We start from the raw sequence: 24,764 nt of genomic DNA on the forward strand, positions 1-24,764 counted from the left end.
TGAAAACATTTCAGTCTCAAATGTAAATGAAATCCTATATTTGAATTAATTTGATTTTTCCACTCGTGCATATACATGTTCTCAAAATTAAGATTCAGGCATTACAATTGCGTAAGCAATAAAGTGAACTAGGAAGGAATTTTCATTTATGCAGAAATTTAGACACTTCAAAATGTAATTGAAAATACATTACAGTTTGGATTTTCATTGTCATGGTCTTCAGAATCAATTTATCGCTTTAGGCCTTCAGCTTACACAGATGTCAGAACATGGAGATGAAAAATGTAAAGTAGTGAAATTCATTTTCTCCAACAGTCCTTTTTTCCCTCACCATCCTGTTTTACTGAGTCAAATGAATCTGAGTCTGATTAAACTGATTCATTTTAGACTGAAGTACACAGTTTTAATAGCATTCAACTGATTTCATTCTCATATAATATTCATAGAACAAATTTAAGTTCAAATATGTAGTTAAAATTTAAGACAGGGGTATCATGTGCTTCACATAATGGTCACTTTTTTATTCGTTTGGCTGCTTCATTAATTAATTGGCTGAATTTTCCTCATTATATGAAGCACATGAATTCAAAGAGGTATTTTCATTAAAATGGATTAAAATAGGGCGGCACGGTGGCACAGCAGGTAGTGTCGCAGTCACACAGCTCCAGGGACCTTCGATTCCCACTCCAGGTGACTGTCTGCGAGAAGTGTGGTGTGTTCTCCCTGTGTCCACGTGGGTTTCCTCCGGGTGCTCCGGTTTCCTCCCACGGTCCAAAAAACACATGTTGGTAGGTGGATTGGCGACTCAAAAGTGTCCGTAGGTTTGAGTGAATGTGTGAGTGTGTGTTGCCCTGTGAAGGACTGGCGCCCCCTCCAGGGTGTATTCCTGCCTTGTGCCCAGTGATTCCAGGTAGGCTCTGGACCCACCGCGACCCTGAACTGGATAAGCGCTTACAGATAATGAATGAATGAATGAATGAATGAATGGATTAAAATTAAATTTGTTCTGGACTACATTTATTCATCAATATATTTTATTTTACATTAGATACCTGAAACAGAGCAGTTAATATACTTGTGTGTGTAATGCATGGCTCTAGGAAACACTTAAATTATTCGAAAATTGTTTGTGTGTTTCTGATTTAGATTATTAAGATCAAATTCTTCATATCAGCCCTTCCACACATTCCATTTTGTGCAGTTTATCCTCAGATAATCTATGAAGGCAATATCATGAGTGGATTTACTGCTCTGCACATTAGCCAGTGTAAAAACAGCTTTACACTTTGTAGTGCCATGTTCATGAGGTCTATCCTTGCTACACGTCAGCCCCAATGAGTTGACTGATGGGTTTTGAGGACAAATAAAATAAAAGAGCAGTCCAGCAGTTGTGTTTTAAAGCATCTTGATGGCAATTGTGAGTAAATAAAATTCGATTAATCATTTTGGCAATATTCGTACCATTATTCTGAGGGGTTTGATGGAGCTTATTGCTTCAGATTTGTAGCAATAAATACACCACACACATTTCTTTTATTTCTATTATTTTATATATTTTAAAAAAGCATCAAGTATGATTACAATGATACCATGTCATAAATATAAGAAATACAAAGGGAATGACAATGTAAAAATCAGAAAGCTTCCAAAGGCCAGTGTACAGTGCAGTCAGACTGTTTTAACAAACACACCACGTCTTTTTCTGATGCATTGCTCTAGTCTCTCAGCGTATTTAGGATACTGACCAATAATATTTGAAGTCTTAAGCTGTTTTCTAATTGGGCTGTAGTTAAATTACATTCTGATTTGACATTACACAGACTTGATATATGTGGTGTAGACACGTTGCATCACTCTGTCGTATCTCTCGTTTGTTTCGTTTGATCATGTGCAGTTGTAACACAATGTTATATTCAATCCGACTTCAAATTCATAAAATTGATGTCATTTGAGCAGGAATGGATCAGTCCTCGGAGATTCTACAAAGGGAGAAATGCTTAAGTCAAATGAGGGCTAATAGATCTTATCGCCCATATTAACCTCAGTGCATCTTATGAAGTCGTATTAAGCACTGAATATATGAATAAATAATTACAGTATATCTTTTGTTATTTAGTTACTTCTTGAGGCTTCCCAAATTTATTGAAAATAAAAACATTGAATAAAAATCTTAAAATATCTTCTAGCATATACTTTGTCTTACACTGTTTGAATTATTTTTGAATGAAATAATAGCAATAATGAATATGATAAATGGTTTTAAACTTTTGAACCATGTATGCTATACCACTGCTCTAGACTCTCTCTCTCTCTCTCTCTCTCCCTCTCTCTCTCTCTCTCTCTCTCTCTCTCTCTCTCTCTCTGTAGTATTCTGTTTGCGGATATCGTGGGGTTCACCAGCCTGGCGTCTCAGTGCACAGCACAAGAGTTGGTGAAGCTGCTGAACGAACTCTTTGGAAAGTTCGACGAGCTGGCCACGGTGAGTCATCCTTGCTCACACCTCACGTTCATTGGTCCCGTCGCTGTTACCACGGCAACTTAACACCTCGGAGAGCAACGGTGACAGTGGGATACTTTGTTGAGCCAAGAAAGTTCACAGTGTGGGAGAGAGTTCTGCACTTTTTCTGCCTCACTATGTGAAAGCCAGAGATGCAGAGATACAGAGATGTCAGAGTGATGCTGGGCATTTGTTGGTGAACCTTGAGAAGCCTATAACAGCACAGCATCTACATCTGTCCAGCTTACTCACAGCTTTTATTGACAGCCAGTTAGGTTTGGACTGAACACTGTGGCCTGATTAATGATGCTGTTGTTTTAGGTGAAAAAGGTGAGGGAGGCGGCATACAATGCGCAAACTCAAATAAATAGTTCAAAAACAAACATAACATTATGATCAACTCCTTGTTTCTACACTCACTGTCCATTCTCAGACTATTCTCATCCCAGTAATGACACCGAGGGATTTAAAAACTGATTCGTTTTGGGCACACCTTTGTAAGGATAATTGGAGCAGCTAGAGATATTTTCAAAATATTTGAGAGGACAACTAAATAACAAATTATTTGTTTATGACCATAGTTGATTGTTCAGTCATTGCAGAGGCAAAGTAATTTCACTGAAGAAGACCTTTATAATGAACACCTGGATAGAGCTAGTACAGGGGTCGGCAACCCGCGGCTGTTTGATCCCTCTGATGCGGCTCAGCTTTTGAAAACAATTACTGAGTATTTAATTAAAATGTATTTTATTTTAGTTCGTTCATTTTCTAAATGTAACTCTATGAAGATTATGGCGATCTTGTAACATCCATCCATTATCTGTAACCGCTTATCCAATTTAGGGTCGCGGGGGGTCCAGAGCCTACCTGGAATCATTGGGTGCAAGGCGGGAATACACCCTGGAGGGGCGCCAGTCCTTCACAGGGCAACACAAACACACACACATTCACACCTACAGACACTTTCGAGTCGCCAATCCACCTGCAACGTGTGTTTTTGGACTGTGGGAGGAAACCGGAGCACCCGGAGGAAACCCACGCGGACACGTGGAGAACACACCAACTCCTCACAGACAGTCACCCGGAGCGGGAATCGAACCCACAACCTCCAGGTCCCTGGAGCTGTGTGACTGCGACACTACCTGCTGCGCCACCCGATCTTGTAACATCTAAAATATTTTAATATTTAAAATATTTTGTCTCTCTTAATACACGTCACAACTTCCAATGTGCGACACCCGTCAGTGTGCGGTTTCTTGAACTTTTTGACAGCTGACTGCACAGCGCCAGTAAAAGGATGACGGCACGCAGAGAGAGGACAGCATTTTTGTTTGCTGCCAGTGGATAATTTAAGTTCGGCGTTTTTTTCCCCCATTACTACAAGGACACAAATAGACATTGAGTATTTTACTTAACCGTCAACACAACATCTTTTTTTGGAGTTAAAAATGTTTTGTTGCATGCAGAAATGTTATTTCATTTTTCTGCAGTCGTTCATTAATTTCATAAATGTAACACAGTATAGTTTGTTTATACAAAGCACAAAGGCAAAAAAAAAAAAAAACCTGTTATGCGCAGTGTTATTTCATGTAAAGTTTCAAAAGGATTTTGTGGCTCCCAGTGTTTTCTTTACTGTGTGAAACGGGTCCAAATGGCTCTTTGAGTGGTAAAGGTTGCCGACCACTGAGCTAGTATGTAGATAAAGTGAAAATTAGTGGTTACTGGTGGTATTGCAACATGAGGTGACCAAAAAAAAAAAAAACAACTCTTCAGTGTTACATGATGGTGCCAAATAAGTTTCCTGATTAGCTTGTACAATGCAAGGTGCCAATGGTCTAGATGGATACCAGAAGCTGCCACTGGTAGAGAGACCCTTTCATAATAGCTTATGGATATTTGTTTTAGTGGAGGATTTTGAGGGAAATGATGCTGTACGCTTTGTTTTTTCGAGATTGTGACTTGCTGACTAATCCTTTGGTTTCTCTCAAGCATTTCTTGGCATCTTCCGAAAATATTGAGCTTTTCATTAGAAAGCCATGTAAAAGCTGTGTTTAAACAAGAGGACTACAATCATAGATTTTACAAAAACACTAGGGTCAGACTAGAAAAATGCATTAACAATGTTAGAATAACAATTGTGGTATTAAAAATGCATTTCATTAGCACAATATCTTACACATTATGTTAGTTTACTGTGTGAACAACATTCTTATATATATATATATATATATATATATATATATATATATATATATATATATATATATATATATATATATATATATATATATATATATAAAGATTTTTTTCTTAACCTCATTTAATGTTTCTGTGCAATATATTGCTGTAAGCCATATACAGCATTTTTATGTCATTTCTGAGGCTGCTGCAGGATTATGTATTGTTTGTTTATATTACTGTTGAGAATTTCCACTGTATTCTGAGGGCTTTATCCTATGGTAGAATTAGAGATCTCAGAAAGAATGTCCTTAGATCTATGTGGTCTCCCTGTGGGAAGGAAAACTCATCAGAACATGTCTGTAACATCTGTGAGGGGACATTGTTGAACAGATTTGAAATGTGATGCAATACCCTTCTAAATCTGCATGAAATGAGATGGGCTTGCCCTCAGATGAACTATCGACAAGACATGCAGATAAGGCCACCTTCCACAAATGTCCTATAGATTCCAGCAGCACCACAAAGCAGCATTAGTTAGGAGACTCCACAGTCCTCCTACTGAAATATTTGTAAGGTTTATAAAGAGATTTCTGTGGTCAACCAACCACTGCTACTTTCTCATTGGGTTTTTATGAAATAATGATTTCTCAACAGTGAAAGTCATGCATTTCTTATAGGTGCCTGAAGGTTTTGGTATTCCTCATTCTCTACTAAATTATACACTCGTTCCCCATTCACACATTTATGTGTATCCACACACTCACAATCTTATCTGAATGTAATCTGTGAACCATTACTCACCATCCACATTCATTCATTATCTGTAATCGCTTATCCAGTTCAGGGTCCGCTATATTGTAGGTGCATTAGTGTCATATTACTATGCAGTTTTGGACAAATTTGGACTATTAGGACTAGACCATTACAAAAATGTCAAAACTATTAAATCTGGTGCTATACCTGCAAGTAAAATTTCAAATATCACGCAAAATTAGTCAACAAAGTTGACAATGTATTGTATATAAGCCTCAACATGTTTTGCTCACTCCTAATATCTGATTAAAGCCTGATTAGACCATAGCCTATGACATACGTACAGGGGTTAGACAATGAAACTGAAACACCTGTCATTGTAGTGTGGGAGGTTTCATGGCTAAATTGGAGCAGCCTGGTGGACAATCTTCATTAACTGCACATTGCACCAGTAAGACCATGTGCATCCAATGGTTCAAACATTGTGTCCTGAAGGCGGTGCCGTGTATCAGGACGACAACGCACCAATACACACAGCAAGACTGGTGACAGATTGGTTTGATGAACATGAAAGTGAAGTTGCACATCTCCCATGGCCTGCACAGTCACCAGATCTAAATATTATTGAGCCACTTTGGGGTGTTTTGGAGGAGTGAGTCAGGAAACGCTTTCCTCCACCAGCATCACGTAGTGACCTGGCCACTATCCTGCAAGAAGAATGGCTTCAAATCCCTCTGCCCACAGTGCAGGACTTGTATATGTCATTCCCAAGATGAATTGACACTGTATTGGCTGCAAAAGGAGGCCCTACACCATACTAATAAATTATTGTGGTCTAAAACCAGGTGTTTCAGTTTCATTGTCCAATCCCTGTTGTACATCCAGAAGACCTACTGTGACAAGATCTCACGTTTTTTTCTTTTGTCCCACACAAGAATGTGTTTATTAATATCTTGTTTATATCCTAGCAAACTTGATCACCTGAACTTTCCTAACATAATGAGGCTTTCCAAACAAAATAACACTCATCCACATGGACGGCTTGTTCAGGTCCGGCATGAATCTTAAAGGTTGCCGCCTTCTGCACGTCATGCCAAAATAGCAGACTTGGTCCTTTGAGATTTTTATTCCTGCAGTTGTAGGCAGTTCTTGGCCACGTTAAATGGCGAAAGGCACCAGACTCTCCCTGGAGAGTCTGGCGATGTGAGACTAGAAAACATATTTTATAACTTCTTAAAAGCAAAACTAGTCTTCATCTGCCTCTTAAATGAGGTTTTAACAGGGCAAAGAGAAGCTAAAACCCAACCTATTATGTTCTGTCTCCATCTGCCATGACCTTTGTACATAGAGTAGCATCAGGGGCTAAGCTACAACACCACATTCATGGGATTGTTTTTCTAGACTGAGTGCAGCAAAGCAGTACATTACATGTGTTTTAGACACTGGAGTAGTAGCCATAGAGATAACAATATAATTAATCTTGCACTTCAGCAGCCTCGTTTGGGGTGCTGTAATCTGATCCATTTTAAGGTTGCTAGCCATTTGCTTATGAGGCAGAATTGGGCTTGTTTTTGTTGGAGGAACTCAATGATGCAACTGAGAGGATATTTCTTTATTTCTCCTGGGGCCTGGACTAGCACCGATATCCTTCTCTGACCAGCCATGCTTAATATCAAAATTAAGCACTATGCAGTTCATAGTTATTAGCTCTGTGCTTATATATCGCCCAAAACATTAAAATTACTTCCTTGTTTCTGCACTCATTATTCATTTAATCAACTCCACTGAAAATGCAGGAGCCTTCTGTAGTTCGACAATTACACACTGTACTGGGTGGGCCATTTATACGGATACATGTAAATAAAATGGGAATGGTTGGTGATATTAACTTCTTGTTTGTGGCACATTAGTATATGGGAGGGGGGAAACTTTTCAAGATGGGTGGTGACCATGGCGGCCATTTTGGATCCAACTTTTGTTTTTTCAATGGGAAGAGGATCATGTGACACATCAAACTTATTGGGCATTTCACAAGAAAAACAATGGTGTGATTGGTTTTAACGTAACTTTATTCTTCCATGAGTTATTTACAAGTATCTGAGCACTTATAAAATGTGTTCAAAGTGCTGTCCATTGTGTTGGATTGTCAATGCAACCCTCTTCTCCCACTCTTCTCCCACTGATAGCAACACTGCAGGAGAAATGCTAGCACAGGCTTCCATTATCTGTAGTCCACCTTTTTTCCTTCATGCTTTCTTATCCCCATTTCGCCCTGCTCTTCAATGGCCAGGGCCCTCACAGAGTAGGTATCACTTAGGTGGTGGATCATTGTTAGCAATTCAGAGACACTGATGTGGCAGTGGTGTGTTAGTGTGTGTTGCTCTGGTACGAGTGGATCAAAGACAGCAGGGGCTTGAGTTTTTAAACAGTGTTACTGAGAGTAGTCCACAAGTCAAAAATCTCCAACTCATATTGTACATTGTTAAGCTTTTCGTTGCTGTCAATAAATGAACACTAATATTTTTACAGGTCCAAATAATTACAGGTTCATAATCATTGTGGTGATTTACTGACCTGACCCGTGATATTCGCCTAGGGCGAATGAAGCCTTTGTCATTGCTACTCAGAACTCAGTACTGCAGAAACTGCCCTATGTATCTTTTGAAGGACCCCCTTGATTTAATTCAGTAAATTACACTCAGCAACTGTAGGGGGAGCCCAGGAGCAAGAATACCAAATCTTACCTAGTGTTCCTTTCATGCTATAATGCCATCATTTTAAATCATACTGGAAGAGATTCCATTCTAAATATATATTAATTATTTCTACTCTCCTGGACCTGCTCTATAGGCTGTATATTCTTTATTCATTGATTTTCTACAACTTTATACAAGCTGCTAACTATAAAAACAAACGATCATCATTATTCTACTCAGCTTTTTCCAACTCTTTCAACTCTCAGAATCAGCAAATTTTCAAAAGAGGTTTCTGGGACAGTATGAGCACTTGGGAAATTGGTGCCTACAAAATCTACCCATCAATATCTACAGAATGTGGTTAGAATAAAACACTTTTATGAAGCCTAAAGGAGACACGCCACCTTAATAATTCAGGGGTTTTCAACCTGCAGGGGAGGGCGCAATACTGGTCTGGGGAGGTAGGTTTACGAGATTTTAAATTTCAAACACTCAACATATAAATACAGTGCTGTGTAAAAGTTTTTGGCACATGCAAAAAATATTGGAAAGTAAAGATGACTAATTATTCCAAAAATAATGGAATTAACTCTTTATTACTTGAAAGAAAAAGACAACAATTGCTTTTTTTTCTTCTTAAATATGAGCCCTAGGTTGGGAAAAAAAAAATATATATATATATGTAATATGTATATATTAGTCCTAGGTACAATTTATTCAATTTTATAAAGAAATTTGATGGGAGTTTAACTCAGTGCCTTGGAGAATCTGCAAAAACCTTCATTATTTTTTTTTATTATTGAATGTAATCTCGTTTTTAATAAGTTGCTTTTTTGTAGCATTATTATTATTATTATTATTATTGGTAAAGTAAATCTAAAATGTTTATTTACTGACTCAATAATGCAGAATTCATAAAATAAATATCTATAACAGAATTTGTACTCAAAAATATAGGGTGCCAGAACAGTACTGTATACAGACACTGAAAATTTAGTATCTGATTGGCTGCAGTAGAAAATGATTGACTTCTCCCACTGGTGCTTTAGCCTGCATCATAACTAAATGCGATCCAATGAAAATCCACTTTCACAGTGCCACATGACACTTCAAAGTGACCTGTGGGTTGTTGGCGTGTGACAGAATTAGCTGTGGCTACCCGTAGTTTTGTAAAGGGAATATTTTATCATTTTGTTGTAGTAGATTATTTAATTATTATCATACACAAGATAAGATGTAAAATGTCCTATGCCAATCCATCAGAGCGTCACAAAGAGCCCACCCCACACTCTTCCTACCCGCAGTCATATAATTTCTACTGTTCCAATCCTGCACCTACACCCTAAAGTTGCTGTGGCTGTTTACAATGCAATCAGCAACCAGTTATCCTTAACACCTATGGTTACTCATTGAGCCCATCACATGGGCACCCAAACCACCCACTGTATCACTAGCTCTTCACAGGGGTCATCAGGTAGGCACCTCCCCTCTTCAGTGTTTCACTGAATTAAGCCCACGACACCTCCAGAAGTCTCAAAAGTGAAGTCTGGCATCCTATACCCACCCCACTCCAAGCCAACTTTACAGTTCTACCTTACCCTTAAGTATCTGCGTGGGTTTCTTCCAGGGTCTCCGTTTTCCTCCCACAGTCCAAAAACATGGAGGGTAGGTGAATTGGCTTCTCTAAAAAATGTCCTGGTGTGTGAGTGAATGAGTGTGTATGTGAATTAATGTATGTATGTGTGAGTGAATGTGTGTGTGCCCAGATATGGATTGGCACTCTGTCCTGGGTGAAATCCTAGTGCCCGATGCAGTCCTCCAGGTGGACGGTCGTTCCTGGTTGAGAGTACGCTGTGCGCGTTTGGCTGCTGCTTCTCGCCAGTGTGTGTGTGTGGATTGAGTGTTCTGAGCGTTCTGAGCAGTGTGGATTGTAAAGCATCCTTGGGTATCTAGAAAGGCGCTATATAAGTGTAACAATAGATAGATAGATAGAAGTATCAACAACTGTAAATCCACACTGTCATCAATGGTGACTAAGGCTGTACCTAGCCCCACTGGCACTGTTAATGCATGCTCAGTTCCACCAGTTCTATGTTATATTTATGTGCTACAGAGATAGTAGCATAAACAAATGAATTGTCTTAAGTATTTTAATTTTAAACGCAAACTAAAATTGGCATTGGTGGGGGTTGTGCTTGGGGAGGTGGGGTAGGGGTCACAGATTTAACATTAAAATTAAACACACTGAGTGGGGGGCAGAGATGAAAACCTCTGTACTAACTAGCTATAGCAGCCTTAGTGTATAACGTGCCATAAGCCAAACACAGGTTTATTTTGTGTCAGGTATCAGATAAATATTGTTTCCTTTATTTCAGTAAAGTCTCATACAGGCGACTGTGACTAAAATAGACTTATAAGCTAATTATAGAACACAGTTGTATTTGCTAGGTTAGGTCAGGCTAATGCATAATTATGGCACTAGGGACAGTATCAATTAGTGCTGAAAATCTCCTAAAAGCCCCATAAGGTGAAATTCAGAGTGTGCCCACTGTTTGAAATGCTGGACTTGGAAATGCTCAAGACCTTTGATTATATGGTTTGTTAAATTGGAGCAACTAAGCTAGTTAGCCTTGAGTGCATGACAGGGCCTTTCTGGGCTTTTCTCCCAGGCCTAAGGAGCAGTGTCCAGTCCCACTGCTTCTGCCCACAGAGCTCACACATGGCTGAGAGGAGGGTGGGAAAGTGTGTGGGCTCTGCGTATGTGTCCACTGAGCTCTGTGAGATTTAAGAAGCCTCAGGCCGCCTGGCTGCCAGGGACAGACTGGAGGAAACAGGCCAGGAACACGCGGTCATAATCACATCTCCAACAGCCAAGTGAAGCCTACACTCGTTCACACGCACACACACATACATTATCACAACCATCATCCTTTTTTTCCACACAATTTAGCCGTCTTATTTTATTCTATAGGCTTTATTCAAATTTTCAAAGCATAATATTAATTTAAATTATTTATTATTAGCTAAATATTTCGAAGCTTGTTTCCTCAGATTTTGGACAATGTGTTCAGCTAGGTTGTGTCTGGTCACTGCAAAGTGACAAAGCATATACAGTAATTTACACTATGGCAAGTGCAGTCACATAATGATGGCTGTATTGAATAAATACCATCCTCCAAAAGATACATAGTTCAATTTCTGCAGTGCTGAGCAAGGAGTCGCAACAACAGAAGCTCTGTTCTCCCTTTTACAGGTCAGTAGAGTATCACCTTGACTCTGAATGACAACAGTGTCTAGGTCTGGTTGGCTATCTGGTTGGCTATAATAAAGCATTTCTGGCCTCATGGGCGTGGTCTTTTACAGGATCCACAGGGCCTGTGAATAATATTCATTATACCACAGTTAGTTCTAACTTTGCAATGTTATTGGCTGAGAAATGTTCCAGGATGGAAACTGATGCATGAAAATGGCATTCTGACCGAAGATCCTCTGGTATTACTCCGCAAAATACATGTAACCTATCAATGATGTCAGCACTTACAAGACAGCGGTGGGATTCCTGGACTATTTCAACCAATGGGGAGCCAGTTCAGTTTGATTTGCACACCTTATTTTGAACAGAGTAAAAAGATATGGTGCAGTGGACCCATTATCTGCCTTTGGTTTGGTAAACAAAAGAAAACACAAGGAAATAAAAACAGGAAAAAGATAAATGTGTGCGGTTTCTGTGACTGTGTCCAATTTAAATCGATACATATCTTTCTCTCTGCTGCTCTTGTTCACCAGCTCAGCAGGACACCTCTGGATCCATACTCCAAAATACTCACTTTTAACTTAATCAGAGAACTTGACATCATTTAGTGTATGATATATTACTATGATCGGAACCCGCTGTAAAGAGTGGTAAACCGTGACATATTTTTGACCATTTATTTTTGGCTCTGGCTCTGTCCTGATTAAGATGGAGAGCAGCTTTGAATAATACAGCCTTGGTTGCCACTGAAAGTGGTGTAAACACAGAAGGCGGATGGCTCACTGGAGAGAACCAAGGCTCAAAATCCCTGAACTGAACCAATTCAACATCCAGAGATTGTTGAAAATGGCAAAAAGGAATGCATGATGGAATGGAGGTATATATTCATTGTTCCTTTATTTTTTAACTTCAAAACTAAAAATGGCAGTAACAAACTGTGGTATAATCACGATAATACACTGGAGGTTGATGCTGTAACGTGAGGTTTTGGCACTGCTGTACTGATCTTGCAGCACACCAGTGCCAATATCTCATGTTATAGCACTCCCTCTCGTGTATTATTGCTTAAATAGACAGCGTCATACCATTATCACCGTCATCAATACAAAAACTGTACTAACACTGAAAAAAGTGTGTTCTCTCTAAGGTATCAGATGACTTTTTTAATTTTAGTTTTTCACAAAACCTTTTCTTTAGCCACGGTCAACAAAATTTAAGTGTGTCCTTGTAAACGTACTCCTATAAAGATTTGGGTCTTGATGTATATTCTTCTGGTGAACTACCAACGCACTGAAATATAAGAATCAAATATGATCTTGATATGATTCAATAGGATATGAAAATCTATTTTTTCCCAAGTGTGTACTTGCTCTAGAAGAGTCTGAACTAGCAAATGTTATATGGAACAGTCCCCTGACATGTCCAAGCGGAAGTGTGACAAAGCAGAAAGGGATCAGACAGAAATACAGACAGAAGGCAAGATAGAAACCCAAAGCCTGAGGATTAGAGCAGAAAAGATAGCACAGATAGCCAGCTGATGGGCAGTGTAACCGTATCAGATCCATAATGGCTCAGTCTTATTGATCTGAAGCCTGCTATAATACAGTATATGTCACCTTATACTCGAAAGGAAAAAAATGATTTACACTATGCTCTGTATGCATATTGTGAGTATGGGATAGATAATGTAGTATTTGAAGAATATTAGAAGAAAAACCTGCAAGAAAGCTACAAGCTACTTGAAGAATGCTTTTAAAAGCTTAAAAGTAGCTGAGCTCCAGCCAGGCTTCTCTCTTAAACAAAGACTGTGAACTACACTACAAGCTACTGAGAAGAATTGTGAAATGATCACCCTGCCTGCAGTGAATCATGGCCATGGCTCTGTGATGCTCTGGGACTGCTTTGCTTCCTCTGGCACTGGAAACCTGCAATATGTGGAGGGCAAGATGGATTTAATCAAGTATCAGGAAATCTTAGGAAAGACTTCCAGGCCACAAAGGCTTGGTTTCAAAAGAAGTCCTGGAAGATTCTGGAGTTGCCGTCACTGTCATCTGATTTGTGCTCTATAGAAAATCTTTGGTGGGATTTGAAGAAGGTAGATGGAGCACATTGGCAAACCGAAAAAATAACAAAATTAACTAGAGGCCCATTAGGATTGGACTAAGGTTCCTCACGAACGCTGCCAGTGGCTGGTGTTTGGCTATGCATCATGTTGCAGCAAAATATTACATACTAAAGGCACTAGTGAAGAAGGTTTCGAATAATTCTGAGGCAGCAGTAGTCATTAAAAGTGGCATTTTGTGTGAATTTTGATAAACTATTTTGCTATGTTACCAAAGCTATTGTGGAGCTATTTAAATTTCTCTTTAACTATTTACTCCACAACACTACATTGTAACTTTATTATTAGGATGCTGTCATTTTTCAATTCCCAACTTTTAAAAAGTGATTAAATGCAAATTGTTGCCCAATCTTAAATACACAGATATGCATTAAGCTGTTTCTGTAGTCTGCATTCATTTTCTCTGTTTTTTTGTACATTCTCTGAACGTTTAAAAGGTACGGCCAGAATAGGCCACTGGAATCTGTGGGGGCAGTACAGGTGATAGTTCAAATGAAGCACAACCTTTGGTAAAACAAGTGAAAATACTTTATGACATGTGGATGGAGAATAATTTTAATGGCCTCACTGAGTACCTCTGTTTTACACCACTGCCTCTTTCAACTTTTTTGGAAGTAAGTAACATTACAATATCACTGCCTCCTTCAGCTGCTCAGTGTTGATTGTCATCATCAAGAACATTTGACTTGTAAATGTCCTCTAGTGGATGTAATGCTTAACATCCACACCCACGTAAAGGATGCATAGAAGTATGTGGGTAGTAATGGTTGCAACGTTTCAAACTGACATTCATCTACCTATGTAGATGGAGTATAACTTAGTCTTAAAAGGTAACAATTGGGCTTCTAAAAATGTGTGACTTTGTAAAGCAACAAAAATGTCCCTATCAGAAATACAGCTATTTTTATTAGTATTATTTAACTAATATTTAGATGTATTACACGCATATATTTTCTCTACATAGATTTTGGTGCTTATCCTTGAGCTACAACACACCCATGTGGGCAGCCCAGCTGGATAATAACATGTTCTGCCCATAGGTTAAATATCAGGGCCATATATGGATTGCCCCTAGGTGATGGGACCAGGACTGGTTGAACATAGGACCAATAAAGGCAGCCCACCTGAAACCACTAAATCTCTTCTAAGAGAGATTTCCACTGCATGGCATCTGTTCAGCTCAGCTTGGCATGGCTTGATGCACTTTCCCTTGGTTGCTTTTCCACTAGCACAGCTCCCCCCGCGAAGTATAGGTGGCAGTGTTGCAAAACCCCAGTCTTTAACGTTACCTGCTGCCTTTGATAATCACAACAATGGCAGTGTCATCATTAGGTGCTGATAACTCATCCTATATTCATAAGTGTTTTTTTGGTTGTTTGGACTGAACACGGCTCCATATTCCAGGTCTCACAGCAGAGTTTTGACCGGCACTGAACCAAGGAGCGTTTGAACCTCTTCAGAAAACCACAGGGTAATGTAGGGAATGGTCGTTGAGTCGGATTAAAGCTGCTGCTGTAACTGGACTATTTTCATGCAGATAATTTGTGCTGGAGGTCTGCAGTTCGTGGCGATTGTCTAGTCTTGGCAAGGTTTACACATCACATCTTGTACTTACATGGCTTGCTTTTTAAGGACTTAAAGTTCCTGGTTCCAGGGACCAGGTACCAGATTAGGCTAGTGGAAAAGCTAAAGAGCCAAGCCAAGTCGAGGCGAGTAGGTTCCATGCAGTGGAAAAGCACCATAAATTAAGACAACGCACTGCATATTTATCTGTTATAAACTGCCCATACCCACCTTGAACTCAGCTAATTCATGTTCAACCCATGTGGGCCACACATGTGTATGCTAGCTAGCAATTTGCATGTGCTACATGTGAAATCTGTTCGAAAAATAATCCTGGCATGGTTTATTATGGCTAAAAGCAGTGTTTGGTTCATTCAGATGCAAACAACACATTGGAATCTTATGGGGAATCTTATTAATTACTATTCCTTTTTTTAATTAGTCATGTCATCATGTTTTATGGTGAGAAGGCTTGAAAGCCACAGGTGTAAGTGTGTCTACAGCCCCAGTGGCAAAGCTTAAGGGAGATTACACATTCAGCATTTACTTCAATGCATTAATTGTGTGTGTGTGTGTGTGCACGTGTCTCAGGTAACTGCATCTCATTTTGTCATGCCTCACGTGTGTGTGAGATTGAGGTGTGTATCATTTGCATTATATGTTGAGTGTGTGTGTGTGTATGGGGGTGCGGGGTATTGGCTGTTAAATAAAGCAGCAGTGTGCTTGTGTCACGTGAGACTGATAATCCCGATTGCGTCTGAACTAGCATGCAGGTCTTTAACAGAGAGATTAGATTAGGACTAGAGGACACTTCAGCACTTTCACAGTGAAGTGGGTGTAGCTTAAAATAGATTCTGTTTCTAAACGTTTGTAGACACCCCTTATGATTAGTACTTGTTTACCTACCTTATTGTGCACTCGTGGAGGACACAGAAAACCCACTGATTGTAACACTCTGGAGCAGCTGCACATACGTTTAAGGTCACAAAACACAAAGCCAGTAGACTAGAGAGGTATAATGCCCCAACAATGGGATGTAGAGCATTGGGAGTATGCTCTCTGGAGTGATGGAGCACCATCCAATAAACATGAAATGATATAGAGTGGTTTAGCATGGCTTTTGTGATTCAGAGGAGTATATAGGGGATGTTGCAGGGAGATAAACTCACTCCAGAAGAAATTTTGGATGACCAGGTGTCCACACAAGTTCATGTTACATTGCAAACAAGCTTAATAAAATACAAAACACTGTATAAATATGAGAATAAAAAAGAAAGATGGCTCCCATATGAAGTATCTAATCAAAATGTAAACTAATGCAGGAGAGGATTGAATGGAGCAAGATTTAACACCAATGTTGTAGCTTATAAATTGCTGTCAGGTTTGATGCTGTCTGAAGTAATGTGAGGGTGCACATGCAGAAGTGGTAAATATTAATTAGACATATAGGGAACAACACCTAACACACAAATAGAGATAAACTTTAGAACTAGAAAAGGAGTTAAACCTGAAATCATGTTGTAACCGAGTGACAGAGTGACTTGTCTCACCTATTGGAAATCAACTTGTGATTGGCTGAAGCATGATGAATCTGTTGAATAAAAATGAGCTCAAAAAAAAAACAGAAATCACTGAGCATTTTCCTTGAGTGTTTACCTCTGATTTATACGCACTGGCTACTGTATTAGAAACAAAGTATTCCGCTCATGCCGAGTGCAGCTCGTTGCTCTGGTTGGTTAAGCAACGCAAGCAATTATTCTGCCTGCGTCAGGTGCGTTAGTCTGTCTGTGTTTCTCAGATACTGCTTGTTCTTCCAGTCCTCAGTGGTCTGTTTGCAAGTCTTTCCCATGGGTGAGTCCAGACCAGTGCAGTGTAATGGAGATTAATGACTTCAGTGATGGAGGCACAGTAGGCAAAATTCCATTCAGGTCTTTTAAGGCCACTTTTATACCCTAAAGAATGACAAATTACACCAGCCTTGAAATGTTCGTGGTTGAACCCATTTTTAAAAAGGCAACTCCACAGTATTAGAAATGAACCACCCCCACATCCACACACAAACACACTTTTTCCCACTTTTACAATCATCTCCAACAAAACCTCGTGATACAAGCTACCCCAGTCTTTATTTTGTTTAAGCTGAACCCACCTTTTTATTTAGAGGTATCTCAGAGCTCAGCAGTCTCACTTCTTGTGCTTCCTCAGCTAACTCTTACACCTGCTGCCACTGCAGACTGTCAGACAGAAAAATATCATGCTGGATGACCGCCTGACCTAAAATGACCATGGGCGTCTGTTCCTGGAGAATTTCACAGAATACAGAAATAATATTTAGAATGTCAAATAAATTAGCAACAGCAAACATGTATCCACTTTTGTTTTCTTAAATGAGTTTAAATAATTTGACAGTTTAAAAATTTTACAATTATTGTGCTATTACCCTATGGTATGGAGTAAATGGGGGTGCTGAATGAGGTGCATCAAACTGGATTTTCACCTTGGTGTACAGTATAGTGCAAATGCCTTAGGCACATAAGAATATTATTCATTCATTCATTCATTCATTCATTCATTCATTGTCTGTAAGCACTTATTCAGTTCAGGGTCACGGTGGGTCCCGAACCTACCCAGAATCACTGGGTGCAAGACGTAAACACACCTTGGAGGGGCTGCCAGTCCTTCACAGGGCGACACACACTCACAGCTTTAAACACTACTGAGTCGCCAATTCAGTGGGAGGAAACCGGAGCAGCACCCGGATGAAATACCTGCTGCGCTACTATGCCGCCCTAAACTCATACTACTCATTTTCTCAGGTGTCTGAAATTTTGCACAGTACAACATTTTCAAAAGATTTCATTTTGTTGGATACTGTTTGTGCCACGCTGCATTTCCAGAATGGAAAGCTGACTGTTGCTCTGTAAAAGGGTGTAGAATAGTTCTGTGAGAAAGCCAAAGGCAAGGGTGGCAAGGACAAACTCCCTCAGGAAAAAGCCTTGAAAGGAACTAACCCATCCTCCTTTGATCAACAATGGAGAACACAACAGATGACAAAACAGCAGTGAAAAGCAACCAATAGAGTTAATGGTTTATAGGTAATATGAATGTAAAATATAAGTTATGAAGACGTATGAGGGAGCAGGACAAGTGCACAGTGATTCAGTGGGAGAGGAGAAACTGGTGTAAAGTGTATTTGGGCATAAACAGTGCCTTGCATATCCATGCAGGATGCTATAACAGAGACAAAGATCTTGAACAGGTTGCATAGGGACAGGGTCTGGATAAGGTTAACACCAGGAAGAGAAGCAGAATCAGGGCATATTGATGCATGAGGGAGAAAGAAAACCAGAGAGAAGCAAAGAAAAAAGAAAAAAGGGGGTTTTAGCAGGTTCATGGGAAAACAGGAAAACACCCTGCAAAAAAGTTGTCCAGAATGTGGACAAGAGTACACAGCAACAGACATGAGGGAGAGAGAGTATACAGTGTGGTTGATGTTTAAAAAACTGTAACAATGGTAGTGAGACAGGGTTAATAAAAGGTAGTGAAAATATGTAAAACCTGCTATGTCACCCATAGATAAACATTGACTGAAAATGGATGATTAAATAAAAGCTTGTGTGAAAGTTCTCTGTCTGGATTTAAAAATTGACAGTATGTCTGAGCCCTGAATAGTAACAGTAAGGCTATTCCAATGTTGAGGAGCTTTGTGAGAAAAGGCATTTTTGCATTGTTTTTCCTAATGTGAGGAACTAAGAGTTGACCAGCATCTTTTGAGCAAAGTGTACATGACGGGTCATAGGATATGAGAAATTCAGTGAGATACCGTGGGCCTAAACTATTTAAAGGGGTTAGAGAATGAAACTGAAACACCTGTCATTGTAGTGTGGGAGGTTTCATGGCTAAATTGGAGCAGCCTGGTGGCCAATCTTCATTAACTGCACATTGCACCAGTAAGACCATGTGCATCCAATGGTTCAAACATTGTGTCCTGAAGATGGTGCCGTGTATCAGGACGACAATGCACCAATACACACAGCAAGACTGGTGAAAGATTGGTTTGATGAACATGAAAGTGAAGTTGAACATCTCCCATGGCCTGCACAGTCACCACATCTAAACATTATTGAGCCACTTTGGGGTGTTTTGGAGGAGCGAATCAGGAAACGTTTTCCTCCACCAGCATCACGTAGTGACCTGGCCACTATCCTGCAAGAAGAATGGCTTAAAATCCCTCTGCCCACAGTGCAGGACTTGTATATGTCATTCCCAAGACGAATTGACAATGTATTGGCTGCAAAAGGAGGCCCTACACCATACTAATAAATTATTGTGGTCTAAAACCAGGTTTCAGTTTCATTGTCCAACCCCTGTAGATATTCATAAGCTCAGATGAGTATTGTATAGACAATGCAAATTGTTACCGGTAGCCAGCGTAGGATGAGAGAACTGGGGTTATATGGTCAAATTGTCTGGCATTGGTAAGAACTCTGGCTGCTGCATTTTGAACTGAATGTAGCTTGTGTAATGCTTTTTATGAGCTTCCTGCCAGTAGCTCATGGCACTAATCTAGTCATGAGGTTATAAATGCATTTACTTGCTGCTACTCATCTTTTAAGAATAATATATGTCACATTTCTTGGAATGTTACATAAGTGGGTTGAATGTGTGGGTGTCAAAAGTGAGTTGAGTCAAAAACAGCCCCTAAGTTTTTAATGAAGGTGCTTGGTTTTACTGTGAATTTGTCAAAATTAATAGCAGTTTTACCAAGCATTTGTTTCAAAGTATCTGTACCCTGTAACAAGGACTCAGTTTTATCTGACTTTAATATGAGAAAATATTGCGTGATCCAGTCTTTCATTTCAGACAGTCAGTAGTTATATGTATACAAGCAACATCATTTATTCATTCATTATCTGTAAGCCTTTATCCAGTTCAGGGTCGCGGTGGGTCCAGAGCCTACCTGGAATCATTGGGCGCAAGGCAGGAATACACCCTGGAGGGGGCGCCAGTCCTTCACAGGGCAACACACACACTCACACATTCACTCAGACCTACAGACACTTTTGAGTCGCCAATCCACCTACCAACGTGTGTTTTTGGACTGTGGGAGGAAACCGGAGCACCCGGAGGAAACCCACGCGGACACAGGGAGAACACACCACACTCCTCACAGACAGTCACCCAGAGTGCGACTCGAACCCACAAACTCCAGGTCCCTAGAGCTGTGTGACTACGACACTACCTGCTGTACCACCATCCCGCAAGCAACATAATTAGGTCTTGCTAATAAATGTGTTTTGAATATATTAGTTACATAAAGAATCTCTTGGAAATGGGTTGTAACTCACTCACTAGTATAAATGTTCCACAAGGTTTCATTATTTAGTGCCTTGCATTAATGATACTCTATGCCCATTTTCAATCAATATATCACCAGTTGCTGTACATTTGATTGTAGACCCCAGTGTGTGACTGTGAGCATTGTACAGTTAGTTATGACACAAAATCTGATTGGTTGTCACTCTGCTAACTGTATTGAAAGGTTGGACCTTAAGGAGTCCACAAACCTTTAGCCTTATTTTGTAGTTACTACCCTCTTCTGTTTATTGGCGATGTATAGGTCTTGGTCAGTGTCATTGACCCAGTGAGCAGTCACACTTTCAATATGTTCTCTGAACACACACTTTAATGAGACTATTTAGAGCTGTTTCCAACAAAGCAACACAGCAGAAGAGACCCCATGCTGTAACACAAACCCCATTCCTCTCATTTGTACATTCAGTGGAGTGTGTAGAGAAAAGAGTGAATCATGGTGGCAGAGTCTAACACCTGTGCACTGTGTGACAATTCACACAGTCATCAACAGTTTTCAGTGCCACTTCATCAGTTTGATATCAGTCTAGAAAATATATTCGTTTTACAAGAACAACTGGTAACAGTGCGCTGCAAGCCATTATTCAAATTTCTACATCAATACCTGCTTTAACCTTTCATGACAAATCACGTAAAACCAACATACATTTAAATCACATCACTAGTTATTATTTTTACCTTAAAATTACAGCTTTCAATTCATTGTGATGCTTCAATGATCTGTAATAAGGTGTATAGAGAACTGCAGAGACTGCACTATGTATCTTCTGGAAAAGGGTAGGAAAAACACCCCCTCCTTCCCTCCTTCCGTCCCCCTTTGATTGCAGAACAGTGTTGTAAAAGTGAAGTACTTTGCAACTGTAGGGGGCAAAACGTTCCAACACCCAAACACACACACACACACACACATCTAAAGTTATCTAAAGTGACCGGCTGTGTTGGAGAACAGAATGTTGAAGAGTTTTGAGACATTGAACCCATGAAAGCGCACACACATGCTGTGGAAATTAAGAGGTCATTAACTCGTCCTGTTAGGCCTCACAGTATTTGTGTATGATCTTGCTGGTCTGTAGGAAACATCTGAAAATCCCACCCCCCACATTAAGCCCTCGTTCAAAAGCCAGCTGTCTGAAATACATTAACGCCAAGATTTGATAAGTCACACACAGAGAGGAAGCACATTTCAGCACCATTCATCTACCTTGTGCCTCATTCAGATGTAAGAAAACACCAAATAGCTACAACAATGTTCACTCTGCTTTCATTCATTCATTCATTCATTCGCGGTGGCTCCAGAGCCTACCTGGAATCATTGGGCACAAGGCGGGAATACACCCTGGAGGGGGCGCCAGTCCTTCACAGGGCAACATAGACACACACATTCACTCACACCTATGGACACTTATGAGTCGCCAATCCACCTACCAACGTGTGTTTTTGGGAGGAAACCGGAGCACCCGGAGGAAACCCACGCGGACATGGGGAGAACACACCAAACTCCTCACAGTCACCTGGAGGAAACCCACGCAGACACGGGGAGAACACACCAAGTCCTCACAGACAGTCACCAGGAGGAAACCCACACGGATACGGGGAGAACACACCAACTCCTCACAGACAGTCACCCAGAGCAGGAATCAAACCCACAACCTCCAGGTCCCTGGATCTGTGTGAATGCGACACTTCCTGCTGCGCCACCGTGCCACCCCCAAATGAAATAATTGGGCAATATTTATAGAAAATAAATAATGTATTTATGTCAACAGATCAGTTGATTTCCTGATTGTTATAAAAATAGCATTTTTTAAAGAAATATAACCAAAACTGTTAAGACAAACCACCTACATCCACTTTAAATTGATGCACAGATTGTATTTAATGAACATAAACTACAATCCCCACAATGCCTTTCTCCTGTTCCTTTTGTTTAACAGGAGAACCACTGCAGGCGCATTAAGATCCTGGGAGACTGTTATTACTGTGTGTCGGGACTGACCCAGCCCAAGACTGACCATGCCCACTGCTGTGTGGAGATGGGCCTGGACATGATTGACACCATCACGTGAGTGTGCATTCTTTACTGACCTTGCTTAATGCAGTTAATTCCTGCTTAGCATCAAACCCTCATCAGCTGAAGATGGGCTTCCAGTCATTCAGCTTCCTCTCTCTTAATTATGTATGGAACACATAATTACATCCTTTTAAAGCAGGAGTTCTTAACCTGTCCAGTGTTTTGCAGTGCAACCACTTTTTGAGGGTGAAAAATATTTCTTGACCACCCAATTATCTGTAAATCTACAGCACCTTTGACTGTTGTGCATTTAGCAGTGCACTGGTATCGTTTTGTAAAAAAAAATATTTATTTATTTTTATTTTATAATTTTTTTTTTTTTTTGAACCACACTTGCCACAATTCAAGATTGATGCTGTGCCCCACAAGAGAGTCACAACCCCCAGGTTAAGAACCTCTGCTTTAAAGGGATAATTTGGCAAAATGTTAAACAAAGCATAATGGCATCTTTTTAACCCTAAAAATGAATTTATGTTAAATATAAATAGGTTTACTTTTAAATTACACTGAATAAAAAGTTTTACGAAATGTTTTAATTCTGATATCAGTTTTATGATTACCAATATGTCCACTAATGATGTTGAGTATTGCAGTTAAACCTGTCGTTTTATTAAAGCATGGTTCTGTAACAAAATTTAGATGAAAATAATCTAAAACATTAATTGGAGCATGACCCTTAAAAGCCTTATGACCATTAAAGTGTAGACACCTTAAAGTTTCTGCTGCAGTTTTGTATCGTATATAAGCATCAGTGCTAGATTAGACGTAGAAGCAGTCTACTTACACAACCAAAAACATAAAAATGAAGGTACTGTGTCATTTCCTTCCTCCACGCATAAAGTCGTCAAAGGTAAGGTATACGTTGTTCATATGCATATTTAATATCCGCCGTGGCAGTATGCTTTAGTTTAGGACCCTTAAAGTTTTGATTTTTGCTGCTGTTTTTCTTCTTCTTCCTTGTCTTATTGTGGTTCCTGAATTAGGAGAAGTTATACTTTAAAACCTCAATGCTTTATAGGCACAAATGTCCTATGAGTGGGGAGTATGAAGTAATAACATTTAAAATCTAATACATCATGCTTTTAGATCATTTTAAGATTTAGGGATCTATATTTAAAATTAAACTGTATGCCACACACTGCTATTGTCTGGGACAGAATTTATGTAAAGAAACAACCTGAATAGACAATATGTCAAAATCAGAAAGATTTTTTTTTTCTTCAGAAGCTGAAGTTGGCTTTTTTGTTTTGTGTTCCACCTTAAATTATGTGGCAGTTACTTCCGGGTGCTGGATTTTAATTGTTGCATGACTTAAGGTGGAATGAGATTTAATTTTTGACACAAGTGGTCAATACAGAACCAACTTTCAGCCTTACAGTCACTAGAATACAACTGCTGGACTCTTTAAGGTGGAATTGAATATTGGAACAAGTAACTGGTGAAAAGGACACAGCTTAAGCTTCTTCATGTTAGTCGCTACTTCACAGTTTATTAGATAGATGTGGGCTATAAATTTGGCCCCACTCTATTTTAAAATAACAGATATTTTTTTTTATTTTTAAATGTAACTCCACAGTCCAGGTTCATTAGCAAAGGTCTATTCTATGTAGAATTTTCTGCAGTCAAGCTCATTCATGACACGTACAATAGAGCTGCTAAGTAAGATCTGGAGCTACATTGGACTTAGTGGGGATAACTCTGTATATTTGATGTGATTTGCCAGATCACTGGTTTTAAGCTTGAGTTGATCTGAGTTTAATGCTCTACACTAATATCAAACTAAAACACTGAGCCTTTAGCGGTCTATATAAAAATTGCACATGTTGGATTAACACACATTTAAAGCATTTATTCTGCACAATCAGGTGACAAAATCTTGAGCTCTGGATGTGATGGGGAATGTCTTTCAGTGCTGCTTGCGCACTTGGAGCAAGTTCTCATGTACAGTCTAGTGTGGCACTCTCCGGATTTCACATCTCAAGATAAGATTGTGCTTTCACACTAGAAGCTTCCTCAGATCCCCAGAGGAAGACAATGTTTCAGTCCATGTGGTGTAACACACTTCTAGGCAAAGGTGATGAAAGTGTGTTGAATTTGGAATTTAATTTTACTGTGAAGAAAATCTGATTTTTTTTCTTTTCATTAAGAAATTTAATTGCTATCTTGATACTCATGTATAATTAGACATTTAGGAATATAATTACAAACCTAGGTGCCTAGTGATTTATGTCTGTAGTTGCGGTCCATACTGAAGT

The 24,764-nt window shown here is 39.5% G+C and overlaps 1 protein-coding gene across 1 annotated transcript in view; it reads left to right on the top strand.

Annotated features, from left to right (window-relative positions):
* Positions 1-24,764, top strand: part of adcy1b (adenylate cyclase 1b) — a 94,856-nt gene that overhangs the window by 32,570 nt on the left and 37,522 nt on the right. Inside the window, exons 4-5 of the mRNA XM_066682121.1 lie at positions 2,368-2,479; positions 22,373-22,500. Of these exons, the coding sequence (XP_066538218.1) occupies positions 2,368-2,479; positions 22,373-22,500 (240 nt within the window). The remainder of the gene's footprint in view (positions 1-2,367; positions 2,480-22,372; positions 22,501-24,764) is intronic.

The sequence above is a fragment of the Hoplias malabaricus genome, chromosome 9, assembly GCF_029633855.1.
Source record: "Hoplias malabaricus isolate fHopMal1 chromosome 9, fHopMal1.hap1, whole genome shotgun sequence".
In the NCBI taxonomy this organism is placed as follows: domain Eukaryota; kingdom Metazoa; phylum Chordata; class Actinopteri; order Characiformes; family Erythrinidae; genus Hoplias; species Hoplias malabaricus.